The sequence below is a fragment of the Pocillopora damicornis genome, chromosome 1 (genome assembly GCF_964200805.1).
Source record: "Pocillopora damicornis chromosome 1, jaPocDami1.2, whole genome shotgun sequence".
NCBI lineage: Eukaryota > Metazoa > Cnidaria > Anthozoa > Scleractinia > Pocilloporidae > Pocillopora > Pocillopora damicornis.
In genome coordinates, this window is record NC_142670.1 from 4,493,897 (window position 1) to 4,520,000 (window position 26,104).

The 26,104-nt window shown below is 36.6% G+C and overlaps 5 protein-coding genes across 5 annotated transcripts in view; 1 reads left to right on the top strand and 4 right to left on the bottom strand.

Moving 5' to 3' along the window:
• The window catches only part of LOC149051434 (uncharacterized), a 103,306-nt gene that overhangs the window by 59,367 nt on the left and 17,835 nt on the right, over positions 1 to 26,104 (bottom strand). The window lies entirely within an intron of this gene.
• The window catches only part of LOC149051440 (adhesion G protein-coupled receptor L2-like), a 27,466-nt gene continuing 1,559 nt past the window's right edge, over positions 198 to 26,104 (bottom strand). Inside the window, exons 3-25 of the mRNA XM_089199757.1 lie at positions 25,501 to 25,553; positions 22,402 to 22,552; positions 21,938 to 22,019; positions 21,358 to 21,424; positions 20,637 to 20,777; positions 9,483 to 9,567; positions 8,822 to 9,166; positions 8,506 to 8,540; positions 7,704 to 7,896; positions 7,294 to 7,401; positions 7,070 to 7,157; positions 6,794 to 6,884; positions 3,970 to 4,019; positions 3,410 to 3,548; positions 3,134 to 3,228; positions 2,596 to 2,698; positions 2,149 to 2,314; positions 1,919 to 1,997; positions 1,780 to 1,846; positions 1,611 to 1,693; positions 1,239 to 1,359; positions 988 to 1,029; positions 198 to 395 (exon numbers count right to left, since the gene is read on the bottom strand). Of these exons, the coding sequence (XP_089055883.1) occupies positions 198 to 395; positions 988 to 1,029; positions 1,239 to 1,359; positions 1,611 to 1,693; positions 1,780 to 1,846; positions 1,919 to 1,997; positions 2,149 to 2,314; positions 2,596 to 2,698; positions 3,134 to 3,228; positions 3,410 to 3,548; positions 3,970 to 4,019; positions 6,794 to 6,884; positions 7,070 to 7,157; positions 7,294 to 7,401; positions 7,704 to 7,896; positions 8,506 to 8,540; positions 8,822 to 9,166; positions 9,483 to 9,567; positions 20,637 to 20,777; positions 21,358 to 21,424; positions 21,938 to 22,019; positions 22,402 to 22,552; positions 25,501 to 25,553 (2,582 nt within the window). The remainder of the gene's footprint in view (positions 396 to 987; positions 1,030 to 1,238; positions 1,360 to 1,610; positions 1,694 to 1,779; positions 1,847 to 1,918; positions 1,998 to 2,148; positions 2,315 to 2,595; positions 2,699 to 3,133; positions 3,229 to 3,409; positions 3,549 to 3,969; positions 4,020 to 6,793; positions 6,885 to 7,069; positions 7,158 to 7,293; positions 7,402 to 7,703; positions 7,897 to 8,505; positions 8,541 to 8,821; positions 9,167 to 9,482; positions 9,568 to 20,636; positions 20,778 to 21,357; positions 21,425 to 21,937; positions 22,020 to 22,401; positions 22,553 to 25,500; positions 25,554 to 26,104) is intronic.
• LOC149051441 (uncharacterized) lies at positions 4,351 to 6,634 on the top strand. The gene has a single exon (XM_089184224.1). It carries the CDS (start codon positions 4,745 to 4,747, stop codon positions 6,386 to 6,388), a length of 1,644 nt encoding a protein of 547 aa, XP_089040350.1. The 5' UTR covers positions 4,351 to 4,744; the 3' UTR covers positions 6,389 to 6,634.
• Positions 7,289 to 11,595, bottom strand: LOC149051442 (uncharacterized). Its single transcript, XM_089199761.1, has 5 exons — positions 10,809 to 11,595; positions 8,822 to 9,166; positions 8,506 to 8,540; positions 7,704 to 7,896; positions 7,289 to 7,401 (listed from the first exon to the last, which is right to left on the bottom strand). Exons 1-5 carry the CDS (start codon positions 10,888 to 10,890, stop codon positions 7,289 to 7,291), a joined length of 768 nt encoding a protein of 255 aa, XP_089055887.1. The 5' UTR covers positions 10,891 to 11,595.
• Positions 18,569 to 26,104, bottom strand: part of LOC149051443 (adhesion G protein-coupled receptor D1-like) — a 9,095-nt gene continuing 1,559 nt past the window's right edge. The window contains exons 3-9 of the mRNA XM_089199775.1: positions 25,501 to 25,553; positions 22,402 to 22,552; positions 21,938 to 22,019; positions 21,358 to 21,424; positions 20,637 to 20,840; positions 20,130 to 20,171; positions 18,569 to 20,039 (exon numbers count right to left, since the gene is read on the bottom strand). Of these exons, the coding sequence (XP_089055901.1) occupies positions 19,902 to 20,039; positions 20,130 to 20,171; positions 20,637 to 20,840; positions 21,358 to 21,424; positions 21,938 to 22,019; positions 22,402 to 22,552; positions 25,501 to 25,553 (737 nt within the window). The 3' untranslated portion in view covers positions 18,569 to 19,901. The remainder of the gene's footprint in view (positions 20,040 to 20,129; positions 20,172 to 20,636; positions 20,841 to 21,357; positions 21,425 to 21,937; positions 22,020 to 22,401; positions 22,553 to 25,500; positions 25,554 to 26,104) is intronic.

Sequence of the window (26,104 nt, forward strand, 5' to 3'; positions counted from 1 at the left end):
GCGACTTACTTACTTCCCTGACTATCGTTTTGTTTTGTTTTGGTTTTGTTTTTTTTTTTTTCGTGGCCTTTATGTCAGAGTTCTATTCTGATATTATATTGAATAATTAGCTGACGGAATCCTTACTTACAATATCTTGCTTGTATATACCGCACTACGAAGTTATAGTTGTTATGTACAATGTAACATATCGGCAACTACATAGAGGTTTTCTTCGAGACTCTTTTAGTTTTTTCGCTGTCACTCAGTGGGTGAACCTTTATTTTTCTCGGCGCAGCAATGGCTGTGGAATCCTCATTTACTTCTGAGGGCATTACGGATGTTCGTTTAGTGCTAGTTCCAACATCCATTGCTGGAAAGATGGCCTGAATCCTTCTTCTCAAACGAGCTCTTACCTGTAAATTGCAAGTTAAATTAGCCACATTTTTGCATTCAAGGAGTTTGTAAGTCGTACTCTTTTTTCCTCGACTTTGTGATGTAGAGGCTTTCAACAGCAGCCAATTCTCACAAGTCACAACTAAATTGGACGTCATTCAGCCACCTGGAGTTAATCTACACGTGTATCGACATAAAATGTAAAAAATGTCGTATAAGTTCTTTTTATTTTCTCTCTCTAAGAAATATAATCAGCATTAAATTTATATTCTGACTCTTGATCTGGAATCCATGTCCTTTCTTCTTTCTTCCCCCACCCTCATCCTCAGCCACGAAAATTTGTTTAACAGCGGAGCTCCTGCGCACTTGTGGAGCTCAATACCCTAGAGAACATTTGAGTACAATGATAATCTTGGTCCTATAGTTCTTCCGTTTGTCCTGTTGCTTTTGCTTTCCAGTTGGTCTGTTTCTATCCACGAGCCCTTTGAACTAGGGCTTAATTTCTTTGAAATGACATTTAAATTAAATAGAACTTCCTAGTCTCCACTATAATTTCAAAAACCTATGTAAGACCGGACCTTGTGATGCAATTTTAAGCGATAAATCACTGACCTCGCTGTTCCTCACGCAGTGAAGAAGAAAGATCACGAAACCCTGTTGAATTAATGGGATGTGAGAAGTTTTTTTTTTAAATCATGACGATGATGATTTGATTATGATTTTCACGAGATTTACACAGTTTTTAAACCTTTGAGTTGGCAGAGTAATGAGTTCAACATAACACCATCCCAAGGTTCCCGGGACTGTGCATCTGACAGAATATAACGTCTTTTGATCTCCACAGACATTTATCTACATCTCACCTGTGAAGAGTTGAGGATCGTGAAGATGTAGGCGAAAGCTTTGTGTAAGGGTGCCAATAACCCAAATAACCACGAGATTCCCAGGAGAGGAATCATAACTATGCATGCCTTCCCACCAAGTCTGGATAAAACAAAACAAATAAAAACAACAACAATAACGAAAAAAGAGCAAAATAAGGGACTTTTGATGATGTGATTGTTGATGAAAAAGCTCTATTAGGTAGAAGTTCTATCAGGATGGTTTCTCATTGTTCCTTTTTGGACTTCGGACTCTTCCTCGGTAGATTTTTGAAAAGGTTGGATTCCAGATTGTTGTGTTCTAGAGAAGGAACATTCCGGAAGCCGGATTTCCTTCTATGGAGAAGACCATACCTTATTTGTTCGCTACGTTTGTCCTTCTCTTGTTGCATAATCACCATCTCCTTGATAACCCGCCCGAGGATCAGAATGCTAAACTTAAAAAAGAAAATAGACCCATGTGAACCCCATGAAAGTTTTTCTCTTAGTTTCGATTATGATAATCCTGGTTATTTTCACTCACAAATTCAATCAGCACGACAAATACTATAAATATCCAGATCAGACCATTGGCAGAAGACATCCAGCAGCTTTAATGAAAACACAAAACAAAACAAAAACAGGTTAAGCTATAAATAGATGATGTGATTGTAAATGATTACTTGAAACACCAATATGGACTTTCCACACATTGAATGCCTTTTCTACAGAATATAGACTGATGGAATCCATAATTACAGCCTAAACAATCCGAAAAAGATATGGTGTGAGCGAGAACCAAAGACATTTTTGTTTCGAAGGAACTGTTTCTAAAATTAGTTGGACTTATGGGACATAGGTTACTAGATCAACATAAAAGGATGGTAATAAAAGTGTTTAAATATTTAATAGCTATAGAGTACCTTACCCCATGAAATTCCATGGCACATTCTTAACTTGTTGCCAACGTTGTAGACCTTTACAATAAACAGGTAGAGGTAGATTCCCTCGACCAGCATCCAGCAGAAGGCGGCCATCAAAAAGTACTGCATAAGGGCCGCCACTGTAACGCAACCTCCCTGGAGAAAATAGAAAACGAAAACGGATTTTTGCAATCTGCCTGAATGATATATACAATGACATATGATTGATTTGCTTCGTAAATATTAATAATGCTGTCGTCCTGACTCTTTTTGGAAACTGACCTATCGAAAAGAAAGATTTAGAGGAAGCACAGCTCATAATAAACCCCGTTTTTAACTGAAATACAAGAAAACTAATTTTCGACAAAAAAAAATGGAAATATTTAAAACTGCTCGGTTTTGGACTGTAAACAGTTCAATTTCCACGGAATTCTTGCCTTGTTCCCAGTCGCTCCGATCCCAGCAAGAAACATGATTTGTCCTGCTCCAAGAGAAGCGACGAGACTCACTCGAATCTGGGATAAAGGTCGTCTCATGTCTCTGGCACGCAAAGAAAAACGAGAAAAAAAGTAGACCGGAGAAGAAAAGAAAAAAAACATTAAAAAGAAATAAAATAGACATTCGTTATTTACGATGTAGGTGATTGTTTTTTCCCTTTATTTTATAAATATAACTCTTTCTATCTTTTTAAGAAGTTAGGGCTGGGATATTGTTAGTGATAAGGGTTCCCCCCCCCCCTTTTTTTTTTCGTATCATTTTTTTTTTTTCGAGGAATACAGTAGATGGCTCCAGGTCTTCTCTTCATCATGAAACTCAAAGAAATGAGGAAACAAGGAGCAAAGTACGGTTAGTGCGGTCTGAGTATCACTCGTGTCTGTCCTTTGACAGAACCCAGCATACTTGGAAACATTTTTGCGATCAATTGTCCACTTTTTTGACTAACACACATTTCTAATTTCTAACTACTTAACTCACGTGAGAGTAACATAGCTGATTATCGTCAATGAGATCCCAATTACAGAGAGGGTCAGCCCGATGTATGTGAGAATTTCCAAGTTCTTTTCATCTTTCTTTATGGGTGAAAATATAAATGATAACAATACTTTAAAAGACTTACAAATCTTAATACATCGACTTAACCAAGTTTTATTCTACCTTAAGAACTAAAATGTTAAATCAATAGGTATTTGTTTGAATGTACCAGCAAATACTATCGTACAGGGGAGTTGCAGGCGTTGTGGTGACACTTACCGCTGATATATCGGCAGTCTCTATTTCAGAAGATGTGTCCAGAAGAACAGAAAAATGAGTCAAATGATTGCAGGTGCACTCTGTTTGGTATGCATCAGTAGATTTGACATAGCACCCTTCTCCTGACCAGCCAATGGAACTGAAACGTAAGATAGATAATTTATCGATCAAGTGAGATTTTAGTGCACAAGTCATGCGAACGGAACCCCATATCTTTTAATGAATGTAACTTATCAAAGTGTGAAAATCCGGTTGTTAGACGATGATTCCTGTGAGAACTTGCATGTATTCACTAGTTCTCAAAACTTTGCTCTTCACGCATGGAGAGCTTTACGTGAAAAAAACATTGAACAAAGGGCAACACAATTTAGTTAACTGGATAATTTTCGCGACTTGACTTAATTTAGATATAAGTGTCCGCATCAACCTGAGACGACGCCGGTAAGCATGAATCATACATTATTCCCACTTAATTAGCCCAACGCTAGCCTCATGATAAGAGTTGAATAGAAAAAAAGAAAAAAAAGAAAAAAAAAGAAGGACATTCGAATAATATTTACCTATCATCCAACATGTTCCAGAACATACACTTTTTCTTGTTATTTGAATTCTAAAATAATGAAACAATAATAAATTATACAATGAAACACAATTTGCACCATAAATCGAAATAGTTTGTGTAGTGTGATCGTCCGGGTGAGTGTAGTTCTGAAAAGAACTGTTGTTGGTGACTGACGTTTCGACTATCTGTGCGATAGTCATCTTCAGAGTCAAGTAAGGAATAGTTGTCAGTCGATGATGTTATAAAGTCTGGTCTGTTGAACGTGATTGGTCTGTTTAGCCGTGATGTGATTGAAACTGAAACAACAATTACCGACTACCTTACTCGACACAGTCACAGTTATTGCCGACAGAAGAGCCGAAAAAACGAGTTACCAAGCTCGTGACAAACATCAACAAAAACTGACGAGACTTCAACATAACAAAGACAAAAGACGACAAAGAACCGACGACAACTGGGTCAGGAACATCTCTTCCCGTCCCCTAGACAAGACTGAGACTTAAGTACTATCTTACGGACTGAAACACTCAGTGACGCCTAAACGTATACCGACCGAGTCTATTGTATCTAGTGTTGAGGCGGCTCTTTCTCGTCAACGAGACTTATCAGAACCTGCCAAGGACAACATCAGAAGTAGAATTGCTTCCACGATACAATCAGCCTCTATAACTGACAGCAACTTAACCAAAGACGAACAACAAGCACTGAAACGACTGAAAAACGACAAGGAAATTGTTATACTACCAGCCGACAAAGGACGTGTTACTGTTGTTATGGACAAGACTGACTACTATGACAAAATGGACACACTTGTTAACGACAAACAAACTTACGAATTACTTAAACGTGACCCGACGCCAGCACTACAACGCAAACTCAGCAACAAATTACTTACGCTCAAAAAGACTGAAGCCTTTGACACTCAACGCTACTACCGGCTGAGGTGCTCTGTACCACAACCACCTAAACTTTACGGACTACCGAAACTACACAAACCTGGGATACCTATGCGACCTATAGTCTCATTCTGTGGGTCCCCGACGTACCAACTGTCGAAATACCTTACGACGATACTGCAACCACTGACTGACAAATCGAGACGTAAACTACAATCAACTGAGAACTTTATTGACGCTATCAAAGACGTACAGATACCTGACGACTACAAACTCGTGTCTTTTGATGTGAAATCACTGTTCACCAGTATTCCACTTCAATTGGCTCTACAGTGTACTGAAACCGCCATCCATCAGTCTACTGATGCACTACCATTACCGACAGAAGACATTATGGACCTACTTAACCTCTGCCTTACATCGACTTACTTTCAGTACAACGGGAAACACTACAAGCAGTTGCACGGAACAGCTATGGGGTCGCCGGTCTCCGTTGTTGTCGCAGAAATTGTGATGCAAAACATCGAGGAACGCGCCCTTGCAACTTGCCGACAAACCATACCGCTTTGGTTACGCTACGTAGACGACACATTCACCGCCGTACACAAAGACGAAATTGACGCTTTTCACAATCACCTTAACGAACAAAACACCGACATTCAGTTTACCAGGGAGATCGAAGAAGACGGCAAGCTTCCTTTTCTCGACTGTTTGGTAGGCCGAAACAACAACGAACTACGAACAACAATATACAGAAAACCGACGCATACCGACAGACTTCTTGACGAATCATCCTACAACCCGACTTCCCACAAAGCTACGACTATCAAGACATTTACAAGACGAGCGCAACTTGTTTGCAACACACCGGACAGTTTATCTGACGAAAACAAGTACCTTGACCGTGTTTTTGACAAAAACAACTACAACACTGACTTCATTAGACGAAACACTCACAGGGTGACCGACACTACAGAAACTAACAGGGACTCCACATCTATCACGACTACAGCTACTATACCCTACATCAAAGGCACTTCTGAGGCTATCGCGCGGATCCTACAACCTTACAACATTCGCGTAACTCACAGGCCTATAACTACTTTACGACATTTGCTGACCAACGTTAAAGACAAAGACGAACCCAACAACAGACAGGGAGCGATTTATAAGATCGAATGCTCCGACTGCCAGGCTTCCTACATTGGTGAGACTGGTAGAAACCTTAAGACGCGACTAACTGAACACAAACGATCTACTAGAAATGGCGATGTAAACAATCACATTTCTGAACATCACCGACAAACTAATCACAGAATCGACTGGGACTCTGCCAAATGCTTAACCTACAGTACAAACTACTTTCAGCGACTGACTCTGGAAAGCTGGTTCACTAACTTAGAACAGACGCCTCTCAACAGATGTCAACAATTACCAGCACCTTACAAACGACTCATTAACGACGTGAACAAACCGACAAACAGACCGACAAACAACAGACGGGTCGAAACCGACCAATGACTGTTAACAAACTCTACATGAGTCTTCCAGCCAATCACATCACGGCTAAACAGACCAATCACGTTCAACAGACCAGACTTTATAACATCATCGACTGACAACTATTCCTTACTTGACTCTGAAGATGACTATCGCACAGATAGTCGAAACGTCAGTCACCAACAACAGTTCTTTTCAGAACTACACTCACCCGGACGATCACACTACACAAACTACTGATACTCCTGGGTTCAAACCATTTACTTTAATAAATCGAAATCTAGCGAAATTAGAATTCAGAAACAATACATTCATACTGAAAAAAGGCGAATTTCATTTCAGACAGCTAATAGAGTCCCTTAATCTCAACCAGAAATGACAAGGTATAACAAAATCGGCAGGAAAGAACAGCGTAAGTCTCGCTACCTTAATGTTTTTGAACTTCAAAGTTATATTTTCCTGAAGTTTCTTGGGTGGAGGAGTTATTGTGGCAGCCATAATAATGGAGGTGACTTCCCTATTTCAGAGCGATGAAAGTAAGAATCACTTAACTTCAAATGCACCGTTTCAAGTATACAGAAGAGAAATAGATATAAATTGTCTAACGTAAAAAACCCTTCAGTTTCTAGCGTGAAGGAAATTTATCAGTCGTTGTGCATACAAAGATAGAAAATAAACGTATAGTTATAATTGCCGGGTGACCTGGAATTGTTCAGAGTACTGTTCTCTGTCTGGTTAGTGATGAATAATTGATGGAGGTCTTTGTATATCATTCCAAGTGCTACTGAACCTGAGAAAATGATAGAGATGAAACGAATTCGTGAATTTCGCTATATCGACTAACAAAATTAAAATGAAAACATAGCTAAATGCATCAGTAAGTAAATAATATTGGAACACGAAATATTTAAATAAACTTTTTTAACCATTGTCCAAGTTTCCCGATGGAATGCTTAGGAAATTTTCCCCGTTAGGTTCTTCCAGACGAAAGTGGTGGCTTTCATTTTGGTAGAAAGTTTTCCTGACCAGAACATCTAACGGAAAGGTTAAAAATGATATCAATAATAACAATTAGTAATATCAACAATAAAAATGATCAGTTTGACTCGATAGGGGAAAAAGGTTACCTAAGCCTTTTAAGGAAAAAAAAATTATCAGGTTTAATTGAAACAGATAGAACAGTAAGAACTAGTTTATTGCATTCTTAGTATAATTACGTTGTCCTTAAATGTTATTGCGAGGCTATTTCATGTAATGAAAATCTCTTCATGGCCAGCCCTTGAATCGGAAAGACAATGACGTTCAACATACTTATTATATTAAGAAAATGCCTTACCTGCATAAATGCTGCTCATATTGAATTCGCTTGTTGTGTGATTGAATTTGAGTTGTGCTGTTTCCAGCACGGATGTTTCCAACGTGGTCAATTCAAAAAACATTTCCTCTATCTTTTCCTTCTTATTTTCACGTTTGTTGCGTATCTCATCGGAATAATACTCAGTAACGGACTTCAAAGAGCTGAGCAAGTACTAAAAAAACAGTAAAATGGTTTAATTTTAAAAAGGGCAACGAACTTCAAAGAGCTGAGCAAATCCTCAAAAAAACAGTAAAATGGTTTAATTTTAAAAAGGGAACGATAAACCTCATCACACTAAAGTTCGCATCTAGTTTAAGTTTCGTGTTGAAAAACAAAACAAAACAAAACGGAGTTGTGAGAAATATAGCCAAACTTACATCGGCCGCCTAAATTATTCCAGGCTGTGATCTATTGCAGAACTTTCATATTTTATGAATCTGGATGGTTTTACATTTCTGAAACCTTGTCCAACCAATCAGACTGTTTGAACCTTTCTTACAACAGAAAAGAGCAAACTCAAGGCTTCTCCATTTGTAAATAGATCCCATGATGTTTTTTATCATCCATCATATCTATTACGGTCTGCGTGTGCGTTAATATCAACATTCGCATTGCCTCCGTGTTATAAACACAGCAACCTCCTTTTCATGTCAATTGTGGGGATGCAGACAGTTCTTCGTAAAGGAGTTTCACGATGAAAAGTGACGCAATCTATGCAGGCATATCAAGAAGCGAGAACTAAATTCATATATATGTTTTTTCAAAAACATAAATAGAGTACCTCTTTGCGTAAGTATTCCCCTTCTTGCAGATCACCTATGTAGAAAGGACATATAAGTAGCACTTATCATAGTCCCGAAAGATGGTTTATTGATTTGAATAAACGAGGGGGCAATAAAAATAATAATAATAAATAAATGAATAAGTAAACTGATGAGTAAGGAAAACACGAGATTGATAGATGACTGACTGAGATCGAAAGAGCGAAGGAGCGATCGAGAGATCGGACGGCCGGAGGGATTTATGAATAAACAAATTAATGAAATTCTTAATGAGGAATGATCTCATGTTTAAAACAAAAGGAACCTTAGACATACCATTTTCTTGCGATACGCTATCAAGTAACTTAATGGTGTACACTTTGTAACGACTCTTCCATCCACAAAATTTGATGTCAATGTTATATGATGACTGGTTTCCTCTGGCATTCACCTTGATCTTTGTCCGGCGATGTTTTTTAAACTTCCGTGCACATTTTTTCCTCCACTCAAAGGATTGCTGGAGACAATCACCGAAGGTTTCGCACCACTCAGCACAATTCCTTCTGTTGCATTTGATTTTTAACGGAGGCTCCTTAGTTATGTCATCAACCCGCGGACAGTTGTCTTTTATCCTCGAAAGTTTCATTTCTTCGTGTTTTCTGGAGCACTGGTTACTATGACCTGAAAAACAAACATGGATTAAATTTGAGAGAAAATACCTGACTGTACCTAACTCTCAATGACGACTTAAACATTTCTTTTTCAGCTTAAATTTCCAGTTAGATTATTACTAGAGAGCAGAACATTCGTTGGTGACTGTCACAATTTCCATTATTCATTTCAGTTACTTGCTCGATAAAGACGATGCGATAGTCACTAAAAAGAGCACAGAAATACATATCCATGCGATAGCCTGTTTCAAGTATCGTTGGGCATACCCTTTGGTATCCTTGGGTTCAGTGCGTAAATTTCAACGGAAATCATCACACAGCTGTACCTAAACACAAGTGGCCATCGTCCACGTCTATACGTATATTGCCAAAGCACAGAACAGGTAATCGGTACTTGACGGTAGTACTTTGCTAAAACATAAGGTTTCTTTTTGTATTATACAAAGTTGTTTCCAAGCTAGTCTGATGCAAACCGGAGAAAAAAAAACAAAAAAACAAGAAAACAAACAAACAAAAACCAAAAAAAAAAACAGTGGCAGTTTATTGTCAGCCTTTTTATTAAAAGTGGTGTTGTAATCTTTTGACCCAAGAGTGAACTTCACCGCAATATTTATAATGGTAATGATGAGTGGAGTCCAATTCGGTCTGTAATCATACAATTGATTAAGAAAATCGGACGACCACGAAGCGGGAGTCGGATTTGTTAATTACGAGTATGATTGCAGACAGAATTGGACGACACAAAGTCCTGTTAACAATTAATCAAAACTATAAAAAAATTCGAGAAAGAAACTAGACATCGGATATACGTTTTTATATTAGAAAAAAACAACAACAAAAGAAAAAAAAACATTAGTTAACTCGGGGAAATGCGAGACAATAGCGCGCAGATATAACGCGTTCTGTCCACTTACACAGGCATGATGCGTAAACCGTCCTATTACACTGTCCAATTACAAGCATGATGCGTACACTGTCCTATTAGTGCTCAAATCGGGCTCATAATAACCAATCACGTTCGAGAATTTTGTTATAGTTTTGATTAAATTGTAAATAGACCTTAATAGCTTGTATGCTTTGTTTACCTAATGGAGGTCACTAGACCAAGGAAATTCACTCTTTTGCATTTGAAAATTATGACTAAATATGGAAGTGAACAAGATAAAATTTAAAGTAAGAGTACTTTAGAGAATTACCACATAATCTACCTTGGGAAAATTTAATATAGGAGGTCTCCTATTCCAAGTTTGTTTTATATATATATAAACAGAGCCTCATGTTACATGGAGAGCGTCAGGAAGTCTCCCGTTGTCGAACATTGTTAGCTTAGGATATTTTTTTTTACCACAAATGACGTCTCAGTGCTTGGCGAATTGGAATTTGTTTGTTTCAACTGCATTTGTGTGGGTTCCGTTCCGAACTGGACAAAACGGGAATTATTTTCGGATTCCTAAGGAAGAGTTCTTTCACTAGAATGAAAATTTTCTATACCGTACTTTTCCTTTCAAGAGCGTCTAAGAGAGCTTTAAAGGGCTCTGTCGAAAAACAAGCGAAATTGAAAGTACGACGTAGAACCAATAGCCTACTTAACATATCGACTTTTTTAAAAGTTTACATATATAAAGGTTACCATTTTACTTTTTCATACTCACCAACCATTAGTGCAAGAAAAACCGTTATCCGGAACATTTTGACTAGAATTTCCTTTCGAACTTTCAGATATGAATTCGGCATTGTTGAGATCACCGTCTCGTGAAATAGTGATGAAGGTATTAATCTTTTTTCAATGGCTTTGGGTAGACGTTAGACACAGAGATACGTTCGACCTTGAGCGAACAAGAATAGAGCACAGACCAAACTAGGTGTGAGTTTCTAACACATTACTCCTCAGGTTTTTTGGCACTAAATTGACTAGCTGGGTCCGTATTTACTTTATAAATTGAGACAATAGCAAGACATGACAAGAATAATTATTTCTCATACCCAAAAGTGTCATGGAAAATAGGAAAAGTATGTCGCACGAAAAATATTCACCAAAAAATAAATATTTCTTTGCCAGCTTCAATAGCGACAGGGAATTAAGTTTAGATGATAAAACAAAGGATTGTGCGAACAAAATTACCGTAGGTCTAGTACATTCGTTACATCACACAACTCGGGTAATATTCACGGGGAAAATTTGCATATTTGAGCGGTCGAACGGAAAAAAAATATTTCTCGAAAATTAAAATAAATTTTTACAAAAAACTACACCACAATTATTAGAACATATCGGGCTACAAAATATGAAAGTAGGGGAGAAAACGAATTTGGGCGACTTGCCGCTGTTTGTTTGATGCATGCTGACATTAGCTCTTAAGAGAATTATCACATAACCTACCTTGAGAAAATAAATATAGGAAGTCTGCTATTCCAAGTTTGTTTCAAATATAAAAAAAAAGCCTCATGTTACGTGAAGAGCGTGAGGAAGTCTCCCGTTGTCGAACACTGTTAGCTTGGGATATCGATCTTATTACAAATGACTCCTCAGTGCTTAGCGAAGTAGAAATTGTTTGTTTTAACTGCATTTGTCTGGGTTCCGTTCCGAACTGGACAAAACGACAATTATTTTCGAATTCCTGTGAAAAAGCGTTCTTAACAGAAGAAACATTTTCTAAACGGTACTTTCCCTTCAAAGAGCTCTTAAGAGAGTTTTAAAGAGCTCCGTCAAAAAACAAGAAAAATTGAAAGTACAACATACAACCAATAGCCGCGCTACTAAACATATCGAGTTTTTTTAAAATTACGCATTTAAAGGTTACTATATTACTTTTCCATACTCACCAACTATGTGTGCGAGAAAAATCATTCTCCAGATTATTTTGGCCAAAGTTTCCTTTCGAACTTTCGGATATGAATTCGGCATTTTTGAGATCACCGTCTCGTGAAACAGCGATGAAGGTATTGGTCTTTGTTCAGTGGCTTTGGGCAGACGTTGGACACAAAGATACGTTAGATCTTGAGCGAACAAGGAAGAAAGCAGAGACCGAATTAGGAGTGAGTTTCTAACACATTATTCCTTGGGTTTGTTGGCACTAAATTGACAAGCTGGGTCCGTATTAACATTTTAAATTGAGGCAATATCAAGACATGACAAGGACGAATACGAAAGTGTAATAGAAACCACAAGGAAGTAGCAGGTGGCTGTAAATTAAAAATTGCTCAAAGCGAACGTTTTTTTATTGTGTTGGTTAAAGAGGAACCGAAATTTTTCTCACCCTGGGTACTCTTCTCCACATAAACTCCCCTTAATAACGACAAAACAGTTTTCAAACTTGTTATTTTAATTTCTTAATATAAAATAGCGGATGACAAGTCAATGAGTCACACAACTGCTTTTTCCCGGTATCTTTTTAAATTCTAATTCAACCGTAGGTTGGGCACCCACTGACGTATTTGTGTTAATGACATCACCACTGAGAGATGTGTAATGAATAAGGATTAAAATAAAACAAAGGGTGTCTAACTCAGTTGGTGTCCTTAGTGATAACTGGGCCGAATTTCCTGGTGAGCATGACGAACTGAAATGAGGTTGAGCAAGTTTTACTTGGTTAAAGAAGAAATTTCAAAAATGAGTATTTTATCATGTCTGCCAGGGGAAATTTTCGGCTTGAGCCTCCATCTAATCACAATATATTTTCATTTATTTGGCACCCCTAAATGAAAGACCGAAAACAAAAGATGTTTTTACTTCCACAATTTCAAACAGATACACCTTCAAGAATTTTAACTCCTTCAACTATTTAAGTGGCGATTCACGAATATGGACTTTCTTGAGAGACTAAAAAGTAGCTAAGCTGACCGCAAATAGCAATTGAAGATTGTAAAATAGAGATTTTAAACATTACTCTATTGGTGTCAAAGGGAATTAAAATATTTCATTTTAATGCCGACAAAACGAGAATTATTAAGTCAAGGAGACAGAGAAAAACGAGAAAACGAAAAATAAAGACGCACTCTAGGATGTGATAACCATTGCTACTTCTTTTACTAACGTCATGCAACGTCTGCAAGGCCTTCAATAATAAACCAACTGACGGAAAATTCTCGCATATTTTATCACTGCAATAAGGCGCCTTGGCCTCGTGTTTCCAACGAAAACTTCATAATTTTCACGTGACTAGCGGCGCACTTCAAATTTACAGTTTTTCTTGAAATATTACTTCTTCAGACTGCTTCACTTAAGCCCTACATAGCGATGTAAAAGGATTTGATGTCAGTCTCACTTATTGCAGAGTGAGACTATAAACGGTTTGAGTCCAAATCTTTCCCCCTTATGGCTTAAAAGGAACTTAACATTTTAGCTTGTAGATTCATTATAACATCTTCAATGTCCAATTGTCATAATTACACACATAAGTAGGAGGACGATGGGTAGATTAACATCGCCCATACACAGGTGACGAAGGATTATAAAGGATAAGGTTTTTCATATAAAGCATTTCGTTTTGTTCCGATGTTATTTTCAGTTTTCTCCTGCAAATCAAACTGAAATCTGTGCTTGTGACTATCGGGTATCCAGCTATTAATCAATCGAAAAACGATACAGACGCGGTACAGAAAAAAAACCTAATATTCTAAATCTACCACCCTTTGTTTTGTTTTCATTTGAAAACTGTCAGGGTATTTATATCAATGTCCTATGTTGACAATCACTGAAGGCAACATGACTGGTTTCTGCAATTAAGATGCCAAACGCATGTCACTCTAACACATGGTGTTTCTTGGTCGTATATTTTAGTTGTCCTAATCAACTCATGTTTGGCGCGGCAAATGTATTATAGCAAATAATCGCAATTGCCCTATCAATCTCTCATGTGGAAAAGCATTTGCTTCTTTGTCTGTCTTTTTTCCAGATTTTTGTTTTTGTTATTGTTTGTAAAAAAGTGACAACAAGACAGACAATCCGTAACATTAACAAAAGAAGAAGGAAACACAATTGATTGGGGCTAGACTTCGTCATTCAGATACGCTACGCCCAGTCCTTAGATGGCCCATGTATGCGCAGACCGCGGAAATTCTAACCATTCCGTAATTTAGCCTATTCTCACAATGTTCTGCAGAGCAAAAGCGGTGCAGTAACGTCTAAAGCAGTTTTTTTACGCTGTAAAGGAACATGCTAAGAGTAATGTGGTCTCAATCCTCACGGAGAGCTTTTATTTCAAGTGTTAAATCTTGATCGTTTCCGCCCTTTTGAAAGCGGATTCAAATCTCATACATGTTTATTCATCCACTGAATAAACATTATAAGAAAATGAAATATCGTTATGTGCGGTCATTAGGAGTTAGCAGAATTTATTCAAAATGCATATGCATCTACAAATGGCAAATCATAGGTAAAAACTGAAAAGTATAATATTTTCTTGTATAGAAAATGGTGCTCTCATTGCAAATCACAGACAGTGCACTGACAAGCCAACTTAAGGTTGGCATTAGCTGCCGAAAAACTTTAAAAAAATCAGGACTTTCTTCTGTAGAGATGATGACTTATCTTTTTTTTCCTTATTCTTTTTTGTTTAGCTTCACCTTTTTTTCGTGGCTTTCCAGTTAATGTTCCATTTTGATATTATATAATATCTGCCGGATTTCTAACTTGCAATATTTTGCTTAGGTATGCCTTACTACGAAATTTCAATTTCCTGTTATGTACCATGTAGCATGTTGCAAACTACATGGAGGTTTAAGTTGTTCAATACTTTTTTATTTTTTTCGGTGTCACTCAGTGGCTGAACCTTTATTTTTCTCGGCGCAGCAATGGCTGTGGAATCCACATTTACATCCGAGGGCATTACAGATGTTTGCTTTGTGCTAGTTCCATCGTGCATTGCTGGGAAGATTGCCTGAAACCTTCTCCTCGAACGAACTCTTATCTATAAATCGCAAGTTTAATTAGCCACTTTATTACATTCAAAGAATTTGAAATTCGTAGTCTTTTTGTTTTTGACTTTGTATTGTTCTATGGTATGGATGGAAATTCAATAGCGGCCAATTTTCACAAGCCATAACGAAATTTGACGTCATACAGTTATCTCTGTTTAGTGTGCATCAGTAGACTTGACGTAGCACCCTTCTCCTGACCAGTCAATGGAACTGAAGCGTCAGATGGATAACTTATCGATCAAGTGAGACTCTAGTGCACAAGTCATGCGAACGGGGCCCCATATCTAATAATATATATTAATATATATAAATTATCAAAGTAATAAAAAAAAGGAAAAAAGAAATGAATAATTACCACTTTTTAAAGCTTGTAGCAAACAATGGAGTAGGAAAAATAATTTCTTTCTTTTTTAAAGAAGCTTACTGATATTGTTATAATTTTCAGTTTACACAACAATCAGTCTGGCTCTCAATGATTTCTTAGCAATTAGTGTTGAGCCACTTCTTACGACTATTCAGTTTATCACCAAATAGAGATATCAACCATGAGTTGGAAAGGACTAATAACCTATTACTTCGAGTCTTGAATGGTTCACCTAACGAGCATTAGCTGTTCATCTGACGAAGACGTTTTGAGTTATCTCGTCAGACGAGCAGCCACGTGAATTTACATGTCATTCGTGAACAGTGTGTCCGTTGGGAAATGAAGAGTTATTTATTTTCGCTTGCTTCTTTACTAACCCTTTGATTTCAATGTGTTGTTTGACACTTCTCCCAAAAAGTTGCTCTTACTCCCTTTATTCAGTTATGTCAATACAACACTCTTAGACTGAAAATCTTGTCTATTGTCAAAACCTAAGATACATGTTGATATGCGGAGCCACTCGTGCTTCGTTGCCACCATGTAGTTCTGCTTAAGTTCTTTAGTTATTACTCGTATTCGATAAAATACTTCACTACACCTTAAAGGCCAAATTCAGAGACTTTTCCCTCGTTTCCATTTCACTACCCAAACGACAGAGGATTTTCTCTCGGTAATAAAATAAACCCTATGAACTTAGCCCACCTGGCTCATCATCTACAAACCATTTATGTTTTTTTCTGCTGTTATTTTACCGATGTTAATGTTCCTGCAAAAGAAGACAAGCTTTAAAAGGAAGCTAAAATCGTTGCAAGAGTTTTTGGTCTCCCTCTGTGTAATTATTACTTGTTTTTATTTCTTTTCTCTACTTTCTTTTGCCATAGCAAAAATTTGGACTTACACTGTGCGAAAATATGTTTAACAGCTAAGATGATTTTACCGAAGCAAACAGGCCTTAATAACAAACACAACTTTACTGCACGAAACTCACAAACACTACTTAAAGGACTTTGTTAATAAGCTTTCACATTAGAATTACAATCAAAGGCAAATTTGCGGAGAAATTGAATCTATTAAAATTAATAGGCGAATACTACTTCACTATTACGTAATTAAGCAATTTAGAAAAAAAATTTAAATGTCTAGTACTCAATAATACCATGACCTCACTGTTCTTTTGGGCAAAGCTTAAAATACTGAAAGGCGAATGAATTCTGGATCAAGACTGATTTAGAAACACGCAACACACAAACAATCCTTTACATTCACCATACACTACAGAAAATAACCGAGGCCCCTAAAAAAATAGCGAGAAATGGAATCTTTCAAAACTGGCCAAAAAATTTGTGGGAACTATTCCATGTACTGAAAGAAAGGAACGGAAGTTAGCATATCGTGATTGCAATGAATCGAAAATTGTAAAGGATTTAATAGTCTTAAGGTCTAATCAGCCGTGTAGACCAAAAATACAAGCTATACCACGAACAATATTAATCCTAAATTTCTTTTTTTTTCTATTTTAGACATATCCAATATATGTATAAGAACACTTCCAATTCGCACGAGCTTGTCCCTTGCTCTTTAAGAGAATCTACCTTTATGAAAACATTGCGAATCATTTCGTCCCCTTTCTAAAGAGTGATCAGTTACCGTAAATCTTTAGGTAAAGAATATCAAGGGTGCCCCTTACTCTTCACAGGTGGGGCAGTGAAGCAGGAGGAGGGGGGTGATTTGTTTATGTCCATATGTCACGCAAACTTTACCAATATTAGGTTAAGAGAAAGGATATTTCTATTAAAGACTTGTTGAAGGAGGATGGTAGCTATCTCTCATTCCAGGAATTTAAAGGAAAGTTTTCTTGCAAGACAAACTTCCTCCAGTATTTTCAGATTATTAGTGCCATACCTGACCGGCTACGGTCGAAAGCAAGACAAATAGAATCAGTTAATAATCAGTTCTTCACAAGTAACGATCATCTTTTTCACCTCAACGGAAATTTCACGCTCAACCTTGATAAAGCCAAATCAAGGGATTTCTATAATCTTGTAATTGCTAAAATCCACACTGGAGGTCAGGCAGGTCCTAAAAGATGGTGCGAAATACTTTCTTTGAATGATGAAAAATGGGCAAAGATATTTAAGTCAATACGAAAGCTGTGCAAAGAAACAAAACTAAAAGAATTTCAATTTAAGTTTATTCATAGAATCGTGGTGACAAAGAGAGAACTATTCAAATATGGTATTAAAACTGACGAAGAATGCTGCTTTTGTGGGGAAAAAGACTCAATCGATCACACCTTTATTCACTGTCCTTTTACGAAATCATTCATACAGAAAGTCATTCGGGGGTTTAACACAACGTACAATTCACAGTTCTCTCCAACTACGGAGGAACTTTTATTCGGAATTACCTCCAACTTAAACGAGAATAGTACCACCAAGAAATTCGACTACGTCACACTATTCATGCGATATTATATCTATAGTTGTAAACTTAACAACAAGCCCATTGTCCTCCACGACTTTGTGAATGCAGTTCACCAAAGGGACCTAATTAAAAATACGGTCAATAACTAGCTCCTGACAAATGCGGTTAAAATATCTCAACTCTCTTTAAAAAATACAAAATAAAATAAAAACAAAATTTAAATAATAAAAAAGTAAATAAATAAAAAACTTAGTGGTACACCTGCCAACAGTGAAACTCTCACCAAAACACTTCAAACAATACTCCTTACGTTCTTTCTCTTTTTTTCACTTTTGTTATAGTTCCTCATTTAATGTATCAAAGTCTCAATGCACAAATGTAATTTAGCAGTAATAGCTTTTCAATCAACGTATTGTATTCGGATATGGTAAAGTTATCGTATTATGTTATTCATATTGTATTATTGAACTTTATTGTAAGTAGACTAACATCTCCCTTTGGAGAGTACGGCGCAATAAAGAGATACTATTAAAAAAAAAAAAAATCTTCGTTTCTCCAGCAAGAGGAGGTATGTCGATACGGGTTTCCTTTATATAGTCATAAATAGCTGAAAGGGATTATTGACGTGAAACATCTATTTTATACTGATAACAACGTGGACTAGAAAGAAAATAAATAAAGATAGAAACGGGGGAACTCAAGTTCAATGCGTCTTTTTTTATTTCTTAAGAGCTCTTGGTCTCAAGGCCGAAAAGGAAAACATTACTACTACCACACCAGGTCTGTTCGCATGCAAGAAGATCTCCTTTCAGTATCATTTCTATGGCGGAAAGCAAGTAAAAGTCTTTGCCTCCGTTGGCCATACAAAGAAGAGCCATGTCCTCGTAATGGTGGCGCGATCTGGGTTGACGATGTCATTGAAAGTGGATTCACAGCATGCGTTGGAGACAGCTCGAACAGTACTAAGGAAGTGAACTGGATTGCTGTTCGGACCGCACCGTCGGGATCGCAAATAAGCACCAAATTGCTGAGCTCTTGGACAACTGGGACGGAATGTGAGAGGATGGATTTCCAACAGGTAGAGTTGTGTTAATCAACGATTGATTAAACAAGCGTGCTTTCGAAAACAAAGGCACTTGACCTTCCATTAAACTCTCAGTATGCAATGTTCGATAATCTTTTATAACCCGCTAACCCTGTGCAAATCCTTACGTTTTCTCTGTTAAAGAAAAAAGCTCTTATCCTTTTGGATCTCAAAGATGTTAGCGTTGTTCCTTTCCAACCTATGTTTAATCCATAGCCTCACTGAACCCCATTTAATTTATTAAATATATTAACTCAATTTACAATTTCTTATCTTTAATATCATTATTTTTATCGTAATTATGATTACTATTACCGCTTGCCGTGATGTTTCCTGCAAATATTTAGATATGGTTTGATTTATTTCCCTTTGAACTTCTCGCCCTTAAGTCTGTCGGCAAGGCCTTAAAATTTGTGTAACGGATCCTCTGGTGTTTCAGCGTTGTATTTTCATATTGTAGGCTCACCCAAATCTTATAGTGGCACAAAGAAACCAACATCCTACACACCCATCCATCACCTCCTGACCCTGACGAGAAACGATGATCGGTTCCTGGTTCTTGTATGTTTGTATTTATGTTCCTTTCATCAGTAAAGTTTTCACTAAATAGTTAATCGTTATATACTGCCAAATTTATTTGTGTACTTAATAAATATTAGTTGCACCAAAATTGATATATATATCATATACTCGTGTTCTCTGGCAACTTGATTCTAAGACAAATAATTTTTCCATAGAATAACAATGATGCCAGAAATGTCTCGTTAAATATCATTAATCAAGCTAAGTCTGTGATTTAGAAAATTACTTAACAGCTGGACGAAGAAAAAAGCATAAATACAAATTGAATTAATTTGAATCAGCTACAGCCTAAGCAACATAAGTGAAGCTGTTTACAAATTCATATAGTATTTTCCCATTTTATAGGCAAGAGAAAAGTTCAAGTTCCACTGATTAATCTCGATTCTGCGCAGGAATCCCAGTATCATTGTGACTTTGACGGGCTTGACAGTTTCCTCTACTGTCACCTGGCCTTTGATTAAATGCATCTGGAAGGAGTTTTTGGACTCTTCTTTTGAAACGCCCCCTTATCTAGATACGAGTAAGGTCAAATTAGGGGCACTTATTATTTGTAACCAGTTTTCTTGATATGAATTACAGAGAATCAAAATTTATATTTACCTCACTATTTCCCAAGCAGTGAAAAAAGAAAATGAATAATCCCTTTAAAGAAATAAAATATGACTTTATTGGTTGATAAATAAACAAATAGGCAAATATATGCAGAAAAAAAGTAGCTTTACCCTTTTTGTCTGTTTTGTTTTGTTTTTTTCTGTCGTGAATGTAGGGTTGTGTTTTCTAGAACAACTCTGCTGGAGATCTCCTTTCCTTATCATCTATGATCGATTACTTATTTGAGGCTTATTTTTCCGAATACAACTCTATCCGTCAGAAGTAATCGATTCATGGTGACTTAAGCAAAGCTTTGGAGATAAAAATGCAATTTCAAAAAGGAAGGTTTAAATGGTCTTGAGTCGGCTTTTTTTCGGAGAGTCACGGGTCTGGCGTCTAAAAGAAAATCTGAATTATCTTTCGATATGGAGACGCTTTTCAGTATTTCTGACACACATCACGCCGTAAGTACGCCCTTATTTCTACCCATGAGCAAAAGGTTGTAGATGACTTTACCTGAGTGGAATTAAGGATTACAAAAATGTAGGAGAAGGCGATGTGTAACGGCGCAAGGAAGCCAATCAGCCACGTAACACCCAACAATGGAGCTAACACCACGCATGCACGGACACCAAGCCTGGAAGATGAATATTCGCTCTGAAAACACGAGATTTTTATCTGAATTCTGGATCTTTTTCCCCTCCAGTAGAAGTAAATAAGCTTAAATTAAACGCAATGAATAGCCAAGATATAACGTTAGGAGTGACACACCAACCAGTTTGAAGGTCCTTCATCGAAAAAAAACCATCCTTTATGTGCTAGGGCATATTAAAGCACGTCCTTTTGAAGTCTAAGCTTTCCACCAAAAACAAACAAACAAACAAAAATATTGACATTTGGACCCCATTTAGGGGAGAAGCAATTCTTATCATCCCACCTGATCTGCTCAGTCTGGCTATCTTTCACCTGTTGGATTGTTGTCACTTCCTTGATAACTCGCACGAGGATCATCACGTTAATCTTCAGTTATTAAAAAGGAAAACAAAAGAAGAGAGAGAACATGAAAAGACAAAAATGAAATACCACACAAGCTTCTGTTGTAAGTTTTTCTAGAGGACTTTCAAAGGCTCATCACGAGAATAGAAATGATTGAAAAACGTTTTCTAATCAACGTTGAAATAAATATGTTTAGATGACTAAACTCCTATCTGTAAAACTTCAATATGTTGCCACTTACAATTGCGATCAATCCAACAAAGGAAACAAATATCCAAATGATATTGTTAGAGGAAGACATCCAGCAGCTTAGAAAAATAAAAGGCACAGGGGAACAAACTTTTAATTTTTCGACTTTAAGAGAAGCATTTAAGTGAGTTTCGTGGCAGAAGGTCAAATCAAAACCCATTCTTAATGCAGCATGTTGCCTTTTTATTACTTTTCACAATTACGAAGAGACGTCATGTTTTATAGTAATTTACAAATTCTTACTCTCCTATAATAATACATAGAGAAATCCGCAGCCTGAAAGAAGGGGGTGCCTTGTGGGTAAGAAGGGGGATGTGGGAATGGGGGGGGGGGGGGGGGAAGACCACTTCGGAAGGCTGAATATTTATGTTAATAAGTCCTTGCACTCCCTGGAGTCCTGGTTTAAAAAATTTAGGAGGCAGGGGAAGGGGAAGGTGACACGAGGGCACCAAAGTCCTTCCCTCGTTCGCCGTTTTTTTTTTTTTTTTTTTCTTTTTTCTGTCCAGGTTCATGCTTTCAGGCTTCCACCATTTTGTATACAGTCTATAAAATAAACAAACTTTCAAACTTACCTTTCATCATTAATAAAAGTTTCGATTCCATCATTTCCTGTAGCGATACCCAGACATACAACAACTATGATTGCAGGAAGTCCTGAAGAAATTAAAAACGAAAGTAGGTTATTACGCGATTATGTAAATTTCCAATCTGTATTTTATGTTGTTAGTCATGAAACCTTTTGATTGTGAATATGAAATTACTAATACACCGTCAATTAGAAAAGTTGAGTGATTTCAGTCAACTACATCTGCAAGCATGTTTAGGTCTAATGAGTACCGGAAATATTTTAAGATTGACTAAGGTACACCTCAAGACGATCCAACGGTTTTCAAAAACTGCGCATGTTCATTTGACGAATTAAAAAATGAAGCCATTTTAAGAAAGTTTATTCGTATCGGTTTAAGCCAATCACAGTCAAGATATTTTGTCGAGTACATTCTTTAAGACCTATCCCGTTTTTTAAAATATTCCTCACCCCAGCAAAAGCCATGATAGCGATACATTTTGTCGATAATGTTGTAAACCTTTACAACAAATAAATAGATATAAATCCACTCGACAAGCATCCAGCAAAAATTGGCCATCAGGAAATACTGCATAAGAGCTGCCACAGCTACACAGGCAGCCTGCAAGGAAAAGGTAATCCGTAAAAATGTAATAATTCGCCCGTCAAATGGTATTTGTCAAAACAGTAATCCAAAAAAGCAGAAAGAAACAAAACCAAACAAAACAGAACGAAAATTGTAAGAAAACAGACAAAAATTGCAACATATATAGAGAATATGCCAACAAAAAAAGAGCAAAAATATCCAAGCAAAAAGAATCACTCGATGGATCAGTCAGTATTTAAATCAATAAGAAGCTAGATCTATTTAAAAACAAGCAAACAAACAAATAAACTAACATACCAGAAGAACAGCAGCATCAACTAAGCAACACTAAAATAGGAGTTCAAGGAGTCACCTGGTTTCCCGTGGAGTTAATTCCAGCGAAAAAGATGATATGTCCTGCTCCAATGCAGGAAGTCAGACTAACCCGTATGTGACACAAAGCTGAATTTCTGTCTCTGCAAACAAGCCAATAAATAATAACGAAATGAAATTCATTTAGCAGTCAGAAAAAAAAAAACAAAGCTAAGGTCAATGAATGGCAAAGGAACCCATCTAAAAGATAATTGTAAATCATCCAACAAATGGAGGAATAAATACGCTGACACAATACATGTTTACATTAATTGATTAGTGAATAACGAATGGATAAAAGAATAGTGACTTAAAGGTTTCCATTTTACGGTCACGTTCATTTGAAGCAATTTCCACTCCTTGGCGAAATATCATTTTTAAAGAAAGATCATCTCAGAACGTTTGATTTCTTTTCCAGGTATGAGCAGTCCATTTTGACATCGATGTAGAACTGATCTAATTCCATTCTTCTAAATATAGTTAATCTCCTACAATTCAGTAATATAGCAGTGTTAGTCAAATGTACTTACGTAAGATGAAGATAGCTGATAACCGTGAGTATAACTCCAGTGAGAGATAAGGCCATCCCTACTCGAGTGAGGAGTGTCATAATTTTGTCATGCTCATCTGACGAACGAGTTTTATCCTGATTGAAAAACTGTAAACGTCATAATTATTTTATTTGTATTAAAGGAAATGTACATTTTAATGAACATAAATGAATGCGATACAGTTGTCAAATGAATAATACATACTTTGTTTTGTTATCTCCCTCAGTGTCAGCTGAATAGTTTGAAAAAAGCTTAGCAAGGTTGATGTATTCGAGCCCAAGTACTGTGGAGTCTGTTAAAAAGGTAAATGAGAACTGCATTGATTTCGGCCTCCAAAGATGTAATTTTTTTGAAAAATTACGATGGCCTTTAAATGCTCTGGGCACTAATGTCATTACAGACAGCTAAATCATGAAAAAGGGCAATATGCAATTTTTTTTTTAAAGCATAAAGTTTCTTCGTAATGACGCCCAAAAAAGAGAAGCAAAAACGAAAAAAAGAAAAACAAAGAGACTCGTGAAATTTTAAAACAGAAACCGATTTGGTCCAAGATGAAGGGAAAAGCTCACTACAGTAAATGCACACTACATGTGTATTACATATTTGGTAATGCACGTCGGAATGAAATCATTTCCACAGAAGAGTTGGCCAAAAAGTTATGGGCAATCGTCTGGTAAGAAACTGACTCAAAACAAAGAAGGCTTTTTACTTCGATCCAGATTAGCTGACGGAACCTTAATAAAGTTCCCGCGATTACTTCCATGAAACAGAAAGTCATCCCCTCTCTGTAGGACATTGCGTCTAACTCGAAAGTCTATATTGATAAAAAAAAAAAAAGAAAGCAAAATGGTACAGCTTCGACGTATATTTTCACTTGTCTACAAAGTACGACTGCATAGAGGTGATGAGCATAATTAGGCAATGACCCACATGACTATAGTGTGTTCAGTTGCATAACCTCCAACCAATGATTTCGCATGCAATTATTTCTCTTGAGAATTGAAAGCCACAGTTAATGCTTCTGATACAGCACAGGGAAAAAGAAATTTTTCTTCAGTTTTAGCTAATGTAAACGATAGTGGTACTGGCTCTTAATGTACACGTAATGCTTGCCCGAACTCACAAATGAAAAATTCTTTTGCTAAACGATATTTCAGGTTAACTTGAGTATACATCGTGGCCTTGAGCTCTCGTCGCACTTAACACAAACAAAGTATGAGAGAAACGGCTGGTGAGCAAGCATTCAAACAGTCAAACACTAAATACAGCGAACTTGCAAGTTGCAAGCCTACCATGAGGAACAAAACTAAGTAAGTTTGAAACCAGCCAATCAAGCCGCAGAAACAAAAACACAAAACAAAACAACAACAACAACAAAAATAACAATCAACTCATTAACTTATCACTAAGCGATCAATAAAAAGTAAACTGAAACACAAGCTAAAAAAAATAATGTTAAGTGAGATAAACATTGAAACTGCTGCTACACCATCATCTCCTGTGCGTCGACGGTGTTTTCGGTGTTTTTAGTGCCTCCATTCTGTAGCAAAACAAAACAACAACAACAACAACAACAACAAAAAACAATCCATCAATTAACTTATCACTAACCGATCAATAAAAAATAAACTAAAATACATGCTAAGTAAACATAACGTAAGGTGAGATACACATCGTGAACATTGTAAACATCGTAACAATGAACTTATTAACTCATCACTAACCGATCAATGAAAAGTAAACTAAACTAAAATACAAGCTAACAAACAGAATGTAAGGTGAGAGGATGCCTCCATTCTGTAGGAAAACAAAACAAAACAAAACAAGGAAAAAAACCAATCAACCAATTAACTTATTACTAACCGATCAATAAAAAGTAAACTAAAATAAATGCTAGGTAAACATAACGTAAGGTGAGATATACATTGTGAACATTGCAACAATGAACTAATTAACTCATCACTAACCGATCAATGAAAATTAGACTAAACTAAAATACAAGCTAAGAAACAGAATGTAAGGGGAGATAAACATTGAAACTGCTGCTGCACCATTATCTACCTGTGAGTCTTCGGTGTTTTCGGGATGAGTGATATCACTGTTATTGTTTCCACCTTTTAGCAAAAAAACAAATAAACAACAACAACAACAACAACAATCAACTAATAATTAACTTATCACTAGCTGATCAATCAAGAGTAAACTAAAATAAAAGCTAAATAAACAGAACATGAGTTGAGATACACATTGTAAACTTTTAAACATTACAGCAATTAATTAATTAACTTATCACTAACCAATCAATCACAAGTAAATTAAATTACAAATAGATAAACAGAATGTAAGGTGAGATAAACATTGGAACTGCTGCTACAACATCATCTACCTGTAAGTCCTTTAGCGAAAACATAATGATTTGAACTGTTGTGGATACGTGTTGTGAAGTCCTTAATTAACTTTCTATGCCCCCACAGCCTTGTAAAACTTATTTGAAACCCAGAATCTTATAGAAAGCAGTCGATCCAACAGCTTACTGTAGAATTATGGTTGGATGAGTTGTAAAGACTGTTGCTCCAGTTGCTTATGAAAAAGTTAAGGGGATAAAAAGCTGCAAATCAAAAATTGTATCATATGAAAGGACTAACAGAAGGTGATACTTGTACTT